This window comes from Giraffa tippelskirchi, chromosome 1, assembly GCF_054371585.1.
Source record: "Giraffa tippelskirchi isolate mGirTip1 chromosome 1, T2T-mGirTip1v1.2.pri, whole genome shotgun sequence".
Taxonomy (NCBI): domain Eukaryota; kingdom Metazoa; phylum Chordata; class Mammalia; order Artiodactyla; family Giraffidae; genus Giraffa; species Giraffa tippelskirchi.
In genome coordinates this window covers 206,792,801-206,810,129 of record NC_137275.1, presented here as the reverse complement: position 1 = coordinate 206,810,129, position 17,329 = coordinate 206,792,801, and the positions used below count along the sequence as shown (strand labels likewise).

Sequence of the window (17,329 nt, the reverse complement as noted above, 5' to 3'; positions counted from 1 at the left end):
GTTGAATGTTATTTAACATGAACAATGAGGAATAAGTTTTACTGGAATGATGGAGTTAATCTCTGAAAGATTCCTGAAACCCTCTTTTCTGAGATAATTTAAGTATATATTTACTCAGTGGTAGCGCTTTGTAGGTCCATCCAGTTAAAAGTCTATAATCATTAAGCCCCCTATATTCTTAAAATAATGAAGAGTTTCTTTTTCTACAACTTTGCTTTCCTGATCAGTAAATTGACCAAGTAAAATTAACCTATTTACTAATAACTATTTTATTCCCTAGGCTATATCCCCATGTGTGTGTGTATGTGTGTGTGTGTTAACAAATCTAATAGTAGATTGCTCATCAGAAACACAATTATAGTCATTCTTCTGTTCTACTACTTAGGTAATTATCGATTGATTAATCTGTATATTTTAATGATTTGGTTCTCTACTTCCCCAAAGAAGCAGAAAACTGTTTTAAAATCTAAGATAACAGAGACTTCATTACTTGTTGCAAAACAGAATTCATTTTAAGTGGTAGAGTCCCTCAAGGGAGTGCTAATGTGAACAGTTACTATTATACACAATCTACCAAAATGAGCAGTTACATTGCATTTAGTGATGGAAGGATCTTCAAATGTGATTTACATTTATATCTTTAATGAAAATTAGTACATTCTTCACACTTTCTGATTTCTCTGTGTTTCTTCTGTGGCAGTGTAACTTCCTACTACTGGTATTTGCATTTGTAAATTACAGAGTAATTTGTGGTAAACAATGGATTAATGTATTCTGCTAAGGACCTAGACTTGTATCATCCAATTCTTCACAAAAGTCTTCTATGTTACAGTGCACATTTCACTTTAATTTCTTTTAATTTGAAATGTGTCTTGAGTACCCTCTATGAGTTTATCATAATGCAATACTGTGTGTCCCAACGCAAAAGTTCTATTAAAAGACTAGGAAAAGTGACTGGGGATGGCCTTGACTGAAAAAATTTAAATGACGTTAAACAATAGTCACCATATCTGGAACATTTGTTCTATGTCAAAAGGTATAATATATACTTCACATGAATTATTTCTAACCCTTACAGTGGAAGTAATTTACAAATAAAAATGTAATTATTTCCCCTATTTTGCTGATGACAAAACTGAAGCTTAGAGTTCAGTAAATCGGTGTCCAAGGACAATGCTAGAAGGTGAGTGGACCAATATTCTAACACAGGTGTGTCTGATGTCAGACTGTGGGCTTTCATTCTGACACAAGGCCATAATTAAGAGTGCAGAGATGCCACAAGCCTGTGTGTTACCTCTTTTGTCTCTTCTTCCAAAACTCAAGAAAGAGACTTTGACCAAGCATCTTCCTGCCTTTTCCATAGCAGAACATGTACTGATAGTGCCTTAGTTTACAGTGTTAGGAATCAGTACATCATTCAGCTGGAAATTTTCCTTTCTTTGACTTCTGGCAGAAGCTCTCCCTAGAGCCAGAGCCAATTGTTTTTCTCTAATGACTTAGAGGGAAGTTAGCCTGAGGCTGTCCTGGGAACTGCAAGTCTATTTATCCTCTTTTTCTTTGTTCCATGGATGGTATCCAACATGCAGCTTTGACTGGCCTCATGGGGACAGACATGTTGATTATTTCCACTCTATAAGGAGAAACACCAATAACAAGATTTGGCTATTTTCTAGAATTATGAATATAATGTTAAGCAATTATTAAAGTATATGCATACTTATTAAAACTTATTCCTTGCACCAAAGATATTTATTGAGCTGATTTATTTGCAATTGAATATGGTAAACAGTAGAAATGAGATATGTTAAAGATGCTGAGAACTTTCATAGCTTGGAAAGTTGTAAGAATATATAATTAACCATTTATAACAAATTAATTAACATACCCCTTAACTAGGAATAAAGATTTGGAGTAAGACCACGAGTCAAACACCCAGTCCAGGTGTTAGAACATGAGGATGAGATTTAATTTTCTCAATGAAATAGGACTCTTCTCCTAGAAAGAGTTCAGCTTATTAATTCCTAAAGTAATTATAGGCAATGCCTTTTTTTAAAAATAGTTTTTTTATTAAGACAGAGAAGCAAAGATGGGCACTGCTTCCTGATTTTTCCCTCACCCTCTTCCTTACTTTCCGCCTTTACTCCTCTTTGCCAGGTTTCTAGCCAACACCACTTTCAGAGGCCTCAGTGGTTCCATCAAAGTGAAAGGTTCCACTATCATCAGCTCGGAGAACAATTTTTTCATCTGGAATCTGCAAAATGACCCCATGGGAAAGCCAATGTGGACACGCTTGGGCAGCTGGCAGAGGGGGAAGATTGTCATGGACTATGGAATATGGCCAGAGCAAGCCCAGAGGCACAAAACCCACTTTCAGCACCCTAGTAAGCTACACTTGCGAGTGGTTACGCTGATAGAGCATCCATTTGTCTTCACAAGGGAGGTCGATGATGAAGGCTTGTGCCCTGCTGGACAACTCTGTCTAAACCCCATGACTAATGATTCTTCCATATTGGACAGCCTTTTTAGCAGCCTCCATAGCAGTAATGATACAGTGCCCATAAAATTGAAGAAGTGCTGCTATGGATATTGCATCGATCTACTGGAAAAACTAGCAGAAGACATGAACTTTGACTTTGATCTCTATATTGTTGGGGATGGCAAATACGGAGCCTGGAAAAATGGGCACTGGACTGGGCTGGTGGGTGATCTCCTGAGTGGGTCAGCCCACTTGGCAGTCACTTCCTTCAGCATCAATACTGCACGAAGCCAGGTGATAGATTTCACCAGCCCTTTCTTCTCCACCAGCTTGGGCATCTTAGTGAGGACACGAGACACAGCAGCTCCCATCGGGGCCTTCATGTGGCCACTGCACTGGACAATGTGGCTGGGGATTTTTGTGGCTCTGCACATCACTGCCATTTTCCTCACTGTCTATGAATGGAAGAGCCCCTTTGGCATGACTCCCAAGGGGCGGAATAGAAGTAAAGTTTTCTCCTTCTCTTCAGCCTTGAATGTCTGTTATGCTCTCTTGTTTGGTAGAACAGCAGCTATCAAACCCCCAAAATGCTGGACTGGAAGGTTTCTGATGAACCTTTGGGCCATTTTCTGTATGTTTTGCCTTTCAACATACACGGCGAATTTGGCTGCTGTTATGGTAGGTGAGAAGATCTATGAAGAGCTTTCTGGAATACATGACCCTAAGGTAATACTTCTTTTTACTCTAGATTTCCTTATTGTCCATTTTAACTCTGTATATTGTGTCTTATGCTAGTAGTTTATATGCTTTCATCTAACACAGAATATTCTCTGAACCACCTGTAGAGACTAGTCCAAAAAGTCTGTTGCCTAATTGCACTAAATATTTCATTGCTTTATTAAATGAAACAAAAAGAGTGAGGGATGTTTTTAGGAGATTTTGTTTCAAAGAAAGTCTCATAGAAACGTCTGTTAGTGCAGTTTTTTTCCTTGTGTTAGTTAACCATCTGGCAGAATGGCTATCGGGGAATAGTCTTACAAAGTATTTTCACCCAAAGTAAAACTTCAAAAACGGATTAATTACTTTTCTTGGGAATTAATGGGAATAAATAATAAGGTCCAAATTTAAATAGTAAAGAATCCTTTTTCACCATGAAAAATTGTAAAATTGAAAGAACTAACTTTTTATCGTAAGCACTCAAAGTCAGAAAGCTAGAAAACTCAATGCGTATAGCCAAGGAGTACTAAGCTAACTGAGCTGGCAAGATTAACTAGGAAGAGAGTGTCCTTTTGGGTAAGAAAGGCTGATCACCTTAGGGTTGGAGGAAGATGTCACCAGTCACATTACAATGTCCAAGAATATTCAAGACAATCATCTCTATTCTAGGCTACCTTTGATATTCTAGACATCTGACCCTATGAAGAAAGGAGGAGGGCAGGGTTCAGGTAAGCAGATAAAGCAGTGGTGATACTTGAGTAAAGATAGCCATGTCTGTTTGGTGACAAGACCTCTTTCAATGACTACGAGTGATGCACACTTGGCCAACCTAGTGGGAGTGGAGAAGGGGGGCGTTGTCAGGGCTCAAAACAATAAGAAAAGGAGTCAAGGGAGTACTACAGTCCCAGTGGGGAACAGAATTCAGATCCAGAGCAGACATATATTCCAGTTTGTAGAACCCAACTACGAGAGACTGGAGAAAGCTGCAATTCAGTGAACATACCCAGGACACACTGTGTTAAAGCATCTTGAGCTAAGCTGAGCATTTCAAACTGTGAAACACCATCATGACTTTTCACGTATCCCTTTTCACATCAAATATCATAATATTGAACCCTTTACCATATATTTTTATCAAATATTTAAAATTAATTGCACAGAGAATGAACAAATAGGACATTTACTATTTTTTGTAAAATGATAGGGTGGCCCAGAGGGCTAGTGGCAACTTTAGAGAATTCTCATAAATAGTTTGGATTAGGATGTATGGTCTGTTCTGCAAACAAATGAATGTGAGAAATTTGACCCATATACTGAAAACCTCCTGAATACATGTGAACCTCATGAAAAGATTCAGCAAACAATGGATCATTAACAGGGCAATGAATTGCATTTGCTTCTTAATGTGCAGTTAGGACTTTAAGTTATCATCTGGAATTTAGTAAATACAAATAAGTTCCATAGTATAAATACATGTGTTACCCTAAAGAGAGATTTGGTGAGGCTTCAGCATTCATATTGCACTGGTATTAGCAGCCTCTGTTTATTCTTTGCCCCAAGAGGCCTGTGGATCTCACAAAAATTTGCCATCTTAATAGAGGCTTACTCAATTATTTTTTTTCTTGCAGTAAGCTTGCAATGTGATTCTTAAGTTACAAATTCAACTTGGAAACCATTTGATCCAATCTAGTATAAGAGACAATATATGTGCCAGTCGTTGTGAAGATTCCGGACCATTATCATATGTAAAAAGGTGAACATAATAATACTGACTAGAGTTTTATTAATCAGAACCAAAGATTATCAAAATTTTCATGGATGTTATGCATGAGAAACCGGAAGCAATTATTATTTTAAGGATTAAAAGGAAAAGCATAACAATAAACCATACACAGCAGTAAAACAGTTTTTTTTTTTTAAGCAAAAAGTAGCAATCATTCCATTCCCAACTCCATTCCCAATAAAAAGGTTACATTTTTATAAACCTAACCCAGGCCTCCAGATAAAGTGAGAGGGAATCAGTTCATTTTAGTCACTCAGTCATATCTAACTGTTTGGGACTCCATGGAGTGTATCACACCAGGCTTCCCTGTCCATCACCAACACCCAGAACCTGCTCAAACTCATGTCTATCGAGTCAGTGATGCCATCCAACCATCTCACCCTCTTTCGTCCCCTTCTCTTCCTGCCTTCAATCTTTCCCGGCATCAGGGTCTTTTCAGATGAGTCAGTTCTTCGCATCAGGTGGCCAAACTATTGGAGTTTCAGCTTCAGCATCAGTCCTCCCAATGAATATTCAGGGTTTATTTCCTTTAGGATTGACTGGTTTGATCTTGCAGTCCAAGGGACTCTCAAGAGCCTTCTCCAAAACCGCAGTTCAAAAGCATCAATTCTTCAGTGCTCAGCCTTCTTTATGGTCCAACTCTCACATCCATACCTGACTACTGGAAAAAACCATAACTTTGACTAGATGGAACTTTGTCAGCAAAGGTCTCCTTTTTAATATGCTATCTAGGTTTAATATGCTATGAGAGGAAATGGACCATGTCAACTTTGTGTTACATCTACTAAGGTCTTAATGAAGTGGACAAACCCAAATCTAAAACATTTTCAATTTTAGATAGTAGATGAATTTTCACTAAGGTTCCCAAAAATATGTCTCTTTCCTAAAGTCTCTCACTTCTTTTCCATATAAAAACACCTAGGTTATTTGATTAAGAAATACCCAACATCTGAACTTTTGGTGAATAAAGTTGGTGACAGAATTGTTCAGTTTTCATCCAAATGTGTGGTATTATGCAGATGACATAACGACCTCATCTTCCCAATGACAGGCATAATCAAAACAATCTCCATACCTTTCAGTCACTCAGCATTCATTCTTAAGTATATTTCACTCACTCACATGAGCTCTTTTCTCTCCTAACAATGCTCAGTTCTTTGAGTGACTCTATCTTTTTTTTTTTTTTTACACTAAATGATGTGGAAAATGCAGAAGTAAAAAAGTAGAGGAGAAAAGATTAAAAAAAGATAAAAACACATGAAAAACAACTTAGAAAGTTATAAATGTTGGTAGGATTGAAAATTGATACAGCCACTATTGAAAACAGTTAGGAGGTCTTAAAAAAGTAAAAGTTGAACTACAAAAGAAAAAGGTGTAAGCATGCCAAAGTTTAGAAACAAATGAAACACATCAAATTTCAAAGAAAGAGTAATTGCTTTCAATGGAAGTCTTAATAAGATCATAGCATCTGGTCCCATCACTTCATGGCAAATAGATGGGGAAACAGTGGAAACAGTGACAGACTTTATTTTGAGGGGTTCCAAAATCACCGCAGATGGTGACTGCAGCCATGAAATTATAAGGCACTTGCTCCTTGGAAGAAAAGTTATGACCTACCTAGACAGCATATTAAAAAGCAGAGACATTACTTTGCCAACAAAGGTCCCTCTAGTCAAAGCTATGGTTTTTCCATTAGTCATGTATGGATGTGAGAGTTGGACCATAAAAAAATTTGCTGCCCCTGCTAAGTCGCTTCTGTCGTGTACAACTCTGTGCTACCCCACAGATGGCAGCCCACCAGGCTCCCCCGTCCCTGGGATTCTCCAGGCAAGAATACTGGAGTGGGTTGCCATTTCCTTCTCCAATGCGTGAAAGTGAAGTAGCTCAGTGGTGTCCGACTTGTAGCGACCCCATGGACTGCAGCCCACCAGGCTCCTCTGTCCATGGGATTTTCCAGGCAAGAGTACTGGAGTGGGGTGCCATTGCCCTCTCCGTAAAGAAAGTTGAGCGCCAAAGAATTGATGCTTTTGAACTGTGGTGTTGGAGAAGACTCTTGAGAGTCCCTTGGACAGCAAGGAGATCCAACCAGTCTATCCAAAAGGAAATCAGTCCTGAATATTCATTGGAAGGACTGATGCTGAAATGAAACTCCAATACTTTGGCCACCTGATGAGGAGAACTGACTCATTGGAAAAAACCATGATGCTTGGAAAGATTGAAGGCGGGAGGAGAAGGGGACAACAGATGAGATAGTTGGATGGCATCACCGACTCAACGGACATGAGTTTGAGTAAGCTCCAGGAGTTGGTGATGGACAGGGAGGCCTGGCGTGCTGCAGTCCATGGGGTCACAAAGAGTCAGACAAGACTGAGCGACTGAACTGACTGACTAATTAATAATATAAACTGTGTTCTTATTCTTGAAGAAGACTTGGAATTTGAATATCTGCATCAAGGAAGAAAGAATGGACATTCCAAGAAAAAGAACAGAACAAACTACTTGGAGGTAGAACGTATAAGGCACAGTCAGGATATCTTGAAGAGTTCACTTTAGCCACAGCATGAAAGGAAAGAGAAGATCTAAGTCTGAAAAGTAACTTTGGTTGAGATATCAGAGGATCTTTGACATTGAGCTAGAGATCCATTGACATTTATGAACAGTGAAATAGCACAGAGAAGCAGAATCCATTTAGCATGGTTATTTCAGCAGCAGCAATTAAACACAATTAGAAGAGAAAGACAGTGTTGGAGCTGGAGAAAGAGTTGGAGTTATAGATATTGTCACTGATAGAAAGAAGAGTCAAGAAACATTGTGGTGACCAGATCAGTTGTTGTTATTGTTTAGTCGCTAAGTCATGCCTGACTCTTTTGCAACCCCGTGGATGTAGCCCACCAGGCTCCTCTGTCCATGGGATTTTCCAGGCAAGAATACTGAAGTAGGTTGCCATTTCCTTCTCCAGGGGATCTTTCTGACTCAGGGATCAAACCCGTGTCTCCTACATTGGCAGGCAGATTCTTTGCAACTGAGCCACCTGGGAAGCCCAAGCAGATCAGTAGTTATCTATTCAGTTTCTATTCAGGACTTGGCAATTAACTGGATGTAAGAGTCAACAGAAAGTCACACGTGCAAAGTTGCAGGCCTGAGTGTATAAAATGATGGTACCATTCAGGGAAGCAGAAAAGGCAGTTTTTGGACTAGAAATTATGCTGATCAGTTCAGTTTCATACTTTGAATTTTAAAATCTGTGTTGGGCATCCAGGTGAAATCTAGCAGGCACTGGGAAATATGGAGCCAGATTTCAGGAATGACATTGACACTGGTGGGAATCTGGGGCAGAGAGGTGACACTGTGTATTAAAGCACTGTGGGGAGTATGAGATCCCCAAGGGAGAAGGCAGTAGGGAAAAAAATTGCTGTTCGAGGAGAAGCAGCAGGCATCAAGTTGGCATATGGTTTTGCGGAAAGATGAAGTGGAAGTTGAGGAGATAAAAGTACCTTGAAGCAAAATCATACAGGCTCTTGAATGCCTCTCTGTAGACTGAATTTTAACTTCTTGAGATGAAGATTGATATTATCCCATCTACTAAGGTGGTTATAGAGAGGACAGAGATCAGTGTCCAGTCCAAACCGTGAGAATTAGCATGTATGTGTGTATTTTAATGTTTGATGAAACTGGGTTTATGTGGTTTGCTTTTTTCTAATATTTTTCAAACTTCCATTTTCATAGCATTTAGTTCTGAAGAGTGAAAAGGTATCATTTGCATGGAAGCCACAGATCTCCTGTTGTTCTCCTGGGATATTTGTTTTTCCATTGTAAAGTGAAACTCTCCTAATACTGAATGAGAGGTGATTTATATGCAGTGTTGTTCACACTCTGAGGTTTCTTCCATCCCTTACTCATGGTCTGTCTCATTTCCTTTCATATATTTTCATCTCTGTCACCTACTGGGTATCAGAAAAATTCTCATTGTACTATGCTGCCATTTTTATCCTGTTTTCCCACAGCTCATTTAATTCACCTCAGGCAAATTTCCTGGTGCCTCCACATTAATGCTCTTGAACACCTGCCTCCTTCCTTTCTCTAACTCTTCTTTAGTTATCTTGGGATAACCTCCCCATGTCTCCTCTATAATTGCATGCCTGAAACTTTGAGAATAACAACTCCCAAACTTCCCTAGAAGCATTTTATTAAGAAATATGTTCCTAGGAAATGATGTCCTTGGCTCATAGAGGCCATCTAAGCAATCCCAGTCTAAACAAGCAATTCCTAAGAGTTCCATCTACTGTTTTCTTAAAACTACTTTGCTGTTACACAAAATATTTTAAATTATAGAAATAGCATTTTCTTATTTTTGTGTAAATAGTATCTTTTTTTGTCCCCAAAATTGGCTATTTTTTTTTTTAATGTATCAGTCTTGGATTCTAAACAGTAACTTATAAAATATTCCTATGGGAAATGTGTTTGGATGAAAATCTATTGACTTAAAAAGTAAGATTTATGATCTGTATTTATATTCAATCCATCAGCAAATTGAGTCCTGGCTGCATAAGCATCTGTAACCATGATATTAGATAACTTACAATGACTGAAATAGCTCCATTTTTCTCCTTGATCATAACTGTTTAGCATGCTGGCTATACACTTAACATAGTTAATAAACTGTTAAGCATTAAGAGTGTGAACATTTTATCACCATTTCAGAGCTGAAATTCACTGGCTTCAACAAACCACTTTGAATCAGAAGTAAAATTAAATGCAAAATGCTGTACAGGACAGACCAATTTATGATTCACTACAAGTTACAGCAGCCAAGGCAGGTTGGAATGCTTTTTTTTTTTTTTCTGACAGGGGGTCATAGGGAAGAAATAATCTTGTTGCTGGCTGCTCCTACAGATAACCCCAAGGGAGAGGGACTGACCTGCTGTGCAAATGAAATTCAAGAGAATAGTTCTATCCTCACTTAGCAAAACTAGTTTTGCCAGAATAATTTACTTTACACTAAAGGTAATATATGTAGCTTCTCACTCTCTCCCACCAACTCTTTTGGGAAGCAAGCTCCATGCTTCAGAGCAGGTGGGCTCTTGAAGCATGAGACCATGAAAGCAAGAATTTATGAGTAATACATTTAATAGAGCTTATATGGGTATTTCTCAATCATAAAACTAGCACCATCCATTATAGGCAGTGCAGAAATTAGTGTAGACAGATGGAAGCAAGTGCTCATTGCCTCATCATCACAAGTCATTTCCTCTTAGCCTTTTGAGATGATTGACAGATGAAAAAAAATACAGTATTATTTTTATCCAGTGAGGTCTTCATCTGGATCTATGGTCAAAGGAGTAGACCTGGGCATTCTTAGGACATTCTAGCCATTAACATTCAGTCTGCTGAGGAATAAGAGATGAGAAGATCACTTCATAAATCATAAGGTACACTGGAAAATAAAACCCTGCCTCCTCTCATAAAGTTGAATTAACACAGTTGAAAAGATATGTGAGCAGTCAAAATGAACCATTTGCTAATTTTAATACACTTTCTAGTTCTTCTTTTCCAGCTTCTCTTATAAAATGCGCCCTTTAGCCCTGTGTCTCTAATATATATTTAAAAAGTCGCCTCCTTAGAGAGATTAGGAGAGTAGTGTCATTTTTTTTGTACAGGCAAATGATGGTCCTGCTTTAGAAAAACAGTCCTGGTGAACATTCAAGTAAATATTAAAAATTAAAAAGTCCTGCCTGTGAAGACAAAAGCAAACTTTAATCAGAAATATTAAAGTGCAGTACACTCACATAGCCTTAGTAGAAAATGATAAGTATCTCCCAAGATAATAAAAACCACCTTCACTGATCTTCATATAACACCATGTGGCTGCCCAATAAAACATAGGAATTCATATAATAAAAGCTGGCCTTGAAGAAGGGGGGAGTGCCAGAACTCTAGGGCACACAAGAGATTGACAATGGAGTTTGAGGTGAGAGAAAAAAAACTGAACTACACCAAGCCATTTATTTGTTTTTCCTTTAATTCATCAATAACAGCAAGTTTTGTTCCAGGCACCATGCTAGGAGGCTAGGAATTTAGTAGCAAAACAGACACTGTCCTTGCAACGTGGGGTTTAGTAGGAAAGAAAGATATTAATCAAGGGAACATATAAATCAGGTAATGATTTAAACTGTGATTAGCCGCTGTGAAAGCAAATACAACAGAATCTGAGAGCCTGGCAGGAGACCTGATCTGAATGGAGAATCCAAGAAACCCATCCCTCGCCTCACCCTGAGGAGGGCAATTCTGGCTGAGATCTGAAGGATGAGACCTGAAGGAGGCAAAAGAGCAAAAGAGGAGTTGAGTGAGGTGACAGCATCTCAGGGTGATATGCAGCATGAGCAGAAGGCCCGAGACTGGAGGGAGAGGGTGCAGTCCTGATGCTCGATCATGAGCTACAAGATCAGAAGGCCAGGGAAAGGGGAACAAGACAAGGACAAGTCATAAACTAGAGAGGTTTTGTTGCCAGACATTCTAGAGAGAAAATTTCTTAAAAGAAGAAAAATCTAAGTAATGCTCTAGTTTCAGTGGAGTGGCTCTTCCCCGGAGCTCCATGTACTTCTAGATAGAAAGCATAAGAGGAGAAACATCCCAGTCACTTTGGCAACAAAAATTCATGATAGATCAGGGAAGTGTCCTCTATAAGAAGTGCATTAAAAGAAAACTAATTTTAATGTACTAAATGTAAAAGATGATTTGGATGAAAAATTGAATGTGCTAATGTTGCATGTATCTTAAGAATATACTCAACCCAATGAATCATAAATGAGTGGGTTGTATGGAATGTGAATTATATCTTAATAAAGCTATTTTAGTAAATCCCAAGCAAGCAAACAAATGGCCATATTACCAAACTGGAAGGCTAATTATTTAAAGATGTCAGAATTATCCTTGACTAGTTTACACATTTAAAGCAATTAGTTTACAATTTAAAGCAATTCCAGTGAAACTCCCAAAGAATTTTTTTATTGGTTTGTTTGACTGTTACTGAATCTTCTAAAAAAATTTTTATTTATATATATTATTTAAAAAATATTCAAGTGACTTGTTCTAAATATTGAAATACTTAATATTATTAATAATAACAGAAAAAGCTAATACTCATTAACTATCCCCATATGCCAAGCACTGTTGTAAATGGCAGTAATAAGATAACTGCCCCCCACTGAATAATCATGGAAATTAAAATAATCCAAGTAAAGCAACTAGCACAGTGTATGACAACAAGGGGTCACACATAAAAAAATAGAATTTATTAGACTGTCAGATTTTAATATCATCATTAATTATATCTTGAACAATTAGTGTCCTCTCTCACACACGCCCTGTCACTGTGAATTGGATAAATGAAAAGATTCTCTTTTTGAGCTCAGTTCTAAAGAGCTTAGAGGCAAAATTCTTGTGCACTAATAGCAGATTTATTGTCTTGTGGTATACATTTTAAGCATCATTTCTGGCTTGATGTAGTTTTTCTACTTCAAACTATTTTAATTTATGCTATCTTGTATTTTATGTGACCTTTAAGCTGCCTTAAGTCTTCTCAGGAAGAGAGCAAGTTATACATGAAATAATGTTAAAATCAAATAATAGAAAAAGGATATTAACAGCAATTCAGAAAAGAAATAAAATTGACCAATAATTTTTTAAATGTTAACTCTTACTTATAATCAAAGGAAGTCTAATTGAAACAGCAATGAAATGATATACTTACCTAACAAAATAGGAATATTTTATTGATAGTTCTTAATCTTGATAGAAGCACATTAAGACTAACACCAGCATACACTGCTATTGTAAGTTGTTACACTATGTTCATAAATCAAATTGGCCATTTATATCAAGAGCTTTAAAAGGGTTCATGCCCTTTCATCCTTGACTTCACTCCTAGGAATCTGTCCAAAGAAAATAACTTAATATATAAACATCGATTTATTGCAAAGATCCACTGCAGCCTTTCTCAAAACATCAAAAACCTGGAAATCACATAAATGTCCAGCAACAGCACAATTAATGCATTACAATGTTACTATGTGCTATAAAAATGCATCCAGTAGAGATAATTTTAAAGAGCTTTTAAAGTGTCAAAAAATCAAAACATAATGTTAAGTAAGAAGTTGGGAAACAAATATATTTCCAATTTTATAATATGCATTTGTACAGGCTATAAAGAGAAGTGACTAGAAGAAAATATAACACAGTGTTAACAGCACTGGTATCTGAGCAGTGTAATTACAGAAAATATTTGTTTTATTATTTCTACTTCATATTTTCTACAGTTCAGTTCAATTCAGTTGCTCAGTGGTGTCCGACTCTTTGCAACCCCATGGACTGCCGCACACCAGGCCTCCCTGTCTGTCCCCAACTCCCGGAGCTGATTCAAACTCATGTCCATTGAGTCAGTGATGCCATCCAACCATCTCAACCTCTGTCATCCTCTTTTCCTCCCACCTTCAATCTTTCCCAGCATCAGGGTCTTTTCCAGTGAGCCAGTTCTTCGCATCAGATGGCCGAAGTATTGGAGTTTCAGCTTCAGCATCCATCCTTCCAATGAATATTCACGGTTGATTTCCTTTAGAAATGACTGGCTTGATCTTGCAGTCCAAGGGACTCTCAAGAGTCTTTTCCAACACCACAGTTCAAAAGCATCAATTCTTTGGCACTCAACTTTCTTTATGGTCCAACTCTCACATCCATACATGACTACTGGAAAAACCATAGCTTTGACTAGGTGAACCTTTGTCAGCAAAGTAATGTCTCTGCTTTTTAATATGCTGTCCAGGCTGATCATACCTTTTCTTTATATTTTCTACAATATTCATGTATTATTTATCTTATTATAAAGCACATAATAAGCCAAGTAAAAATGAGAATAATTCAGATACAAGACAATAGTCACAATAGCACTATTTGCTACGCATGTACTCCTTCTGTCTACAGCCTTTCAAGTCCAAATAGAGTGAGTTCTCAATGATAGCACTTCCATAGAAAAGTCTTTACATCTTTAAGATGCTATGCTTTCCAAAGAGACTTTGGGAAGCATATTTTCATTCCCATCCTGTTTATTCCCTTCATAGGACTTAATGCAATCTGAAATTGTCATGTTATCTATTTTAGCTAATTGTCCCACTGTGTCTTGCTCATCACTGAATCCTCAGAGTGTTGGAGGAACAGTAAATAGTTTACAAATGTTATTCAATTAATGAGTGAATGAAAAATGGCAGCATCATTGGAATAGGGCTATAGCATTATGCAGGGATTACTTTGAAATTGATCAATCAGACAAATGCTTTAGATAAGATCATACAAACATTCTCATACTAGATTCTGTAAAATGAATTGAAGGAAAACCTCTCAGTAAGGGACAATGTACTGTGAAACAAAGAGCAAAGTCCTCGTGTTGGACAGATCTAAAGTTTGATGTATGTTTGTGTGGAGTTTGACAGGCTACTTGCCATGACCTCTGTGTCCTCATTTGAGAGTATTACAGGAGACAATGGATGTAAAATATCTATCCAAAGTTCTGATTCCATCCACCACTAGATTATAAACTCCATGAGAGGAGAGTTTATAAATTAGATCTATCTTATGCATCTGTATTCCTAGAGCCTAAGCATATGTCAACCATTCATTCCGATAAGTACTGAGTAAATGATGCACTTGGCCATGAGGCCAAGCAGAATTGACCAGTGTGTCCAGTAGGAAAGAGGCAGAGGGCAGGAGCACCTGTCACTTGCAACTGAAGAGTATACCCAAGTGAATTTCAAATTATATACAAGAGTGACCCATAGCATTTGAGTCATGACAGTGATATAAGCAGATTATCAAAGCAAAGAAAATCTAAGACCATGAGGCCCATAGTGGAGGCAAGGGTAAGAGATATATGATTCTTGAATGGGAATGTGAGATAGATAATGCTACCACAGCTTAGGTGGTTTTAGGTCCTCAGCAGCAGATGATGGAGTGAGGTCAGAAACATTTAGAGGTCCAGTAAGGAGAGCTGGGCATCCGGCCCCATCACTTCATGGAAAATAGATGGGGAAACAATGGAAACAGTGACAGACTTTATTTTTTGCGGGGTGGCGGGGGGGACTCCAAAATCACTGCAGATGGTGACTGAAGCCATGAAATTAAAAGACGCTTGCTCCTTGGAAGAAAAGTTATGACCAACCTAGACAGCATATTAAAAAGCAGAGACATTACTTTGCCAACAAAGGTCCATCTAGTCAAAGCTATGATTTTTCCAGTAGCCATGTCTGGATGTGAGAGTTGAACCATAAAGAAAGCTGAGCACTAAAGAATTGATGCTTTTGAACTGTGGTGTTGAAGACTCTTGCGAGTCCCTTGGACAGCAAGGAGATCCAACCAGTCCATCCTAAAGGAAATCAGTCCTGAATATTCATTGGAAGAACTGATGTTGAAGCTGAAACTCCAATACTTTGGCCACCCAGTGAGAAGAACTGACTCATTGGAAAAGACCCTGATGCTGGAAAAGATTGAAGGTGGGAGGAGAAGGGGACAACAGAGGATGAGATGGTTGGATGGCATCACCAACTCGATGGACTTGGTTTGAATAAGCTCCAGAATTGGTAATGGACAGGGAGGCCTGGCGTGCTGCAGTCCATGGGGTCACAAAGAGTTGGACACGATTGAGCAACTGAACTGAACTGAAGGAGAGTTGGACCATAAGGAAGGCTGAGTGCTAAAGAATTGATGCTTTTGAATGGTGGTGTTGGAGAAGACTCTTGAGAATCCCTTGGACTGCAAGAAGATCAAACCAGTCAATCCTAAGGGGAATCAACTCTGAATATCTATTGGAAGGATTGATGCTGAAGCAGAAGCTCCAATACTTTGGACACCTGATGCGAAGAGCCAACTCACTGGACAAGACCCTAATGCTGGGAAAGATTGAAGGCAAAAGGAGAAGAGGGTGGCAGAGGATAAAATGGTTAGATAGCATCACCAACTCAATGTACATGAATTTGAGCAAACTTTGGGAGATAGTGAAGGACAGAGAAGCCTGGTGTGCAGCAGTCCATGGGGTCACAGAGTCAGACATGACTTGGCAACTGAACAACAACAAGGATCAGGTACACATTACATGACACTTAGTAGGAGTTTTTAAAAAATGGATATTTCCCTTCCTTTCCTGAATATACTTTAATTCAAGGAACTTAAGAAAAAAAGACTTGCTGTTTCAGGCTGATAAATAGAAAACTGAACAAATGAGCATGCAACTTGTTTATTTTGTCACCTACTTCCAAAATAATTTTGAGGAGACATCTTTATAGAATTTTTTAAATAACTGAAGCTTTATTACTTTCAAATAGATATAGTAATTCATACTAACTGCAGCAAAATGTTTTCAGTTAGACATCCTGCTGGGTTTCCTTTAATGATTATCTAAGATCACTTCTTTCATTTGAATACAGACAGAAAATGTGCCAAATTTTTGCAAACACTTCCCTTAAATTAGGGGAAAATTGGCCTATAGTTTTGTTTACATTATTAATCTCCTTACAAAGCAGTCTTTATACATAGATACTTTCATATCAATGAATATGTCATAGGACATCTGTAAATATTCACATATATGTTGCTGTTGTTTTAGTCACTAAGTCATGTCTGGCTCTTTTGTGACCCCATGGACTGTGGCCCACCAGGCTCCTCTCTCCATGGGATTCTCCCAGAAAGAATACTGGAATGGGTTGCCATTTCCTTCTCCAGGGGACTTTCCCATCCCAGGGATTGAACATTCACATATGTATTATGTAGTTATAAACAATCATCCATATACATTTCTGTGGATTGTATGTCCACACACATACACTTATATAAAAATTAAAACAAGTTAAATGGACATACACATTATAATTAGGAAGAACTATTACTCCAGGTCACTCCTGGACATAATACGGAAATCACCTGGCTACAACTTTCAGCTGCAGGTAAGAGATGCTCCCACCCTCTCTCTGGACTCAACTTGGCCACACTTCACCGCTTGGTCTCATAATCATTTGAAGTATTCAGATCATTCCATATTCAGTGTTATGGGATGGATAGATGGAGAGCCCTGGTAGGCGGTGAGGTACTGTGATACAAAAGGCAAAGTCCTGATATTAGATATATAGATATTTGAAGCTGAGTTTGATGGTTTGCCCTGGGAAGAGTCTCATTTTCATGCTCAGTAAATATCTATATGTGTCTGATGATTTTGTAGGCAATCCCCAAAAAGTTTTATGTCTAAAATATATTTGTTAGCTCCATTAACAGTGTGAATTAAGGTGAGTGTTGGATTTTTCTAATTTAGTCTCAAC

The 17,329-nt window shown here is 38.1% G+C and overlaps 1 protein-coding gene across 1 annotated transcript in view; it reads left to right on the top strand.

The window, feature by feature from the left end:
- Positions 1 to 17,329, top strand: part of GRIN3A (glutamate ionotropic receptor NMDA type subunit 3A) — a 183,594-nt gene that overhangs the window by 67,905 nt on the left and 98,360 nt on the right. Inside the window, exon 3 of the mRNA XM_081573222.1 lies at positions 2,155 to 3,202. Coding sequence (XP_081429348.1) covers positions 2,155 to 3,202 — 1,048 coding nt within the window. The remainder of the gene's footprint in view (positions 1 to 2,154; positions 3,203 to 17,329) is intronic.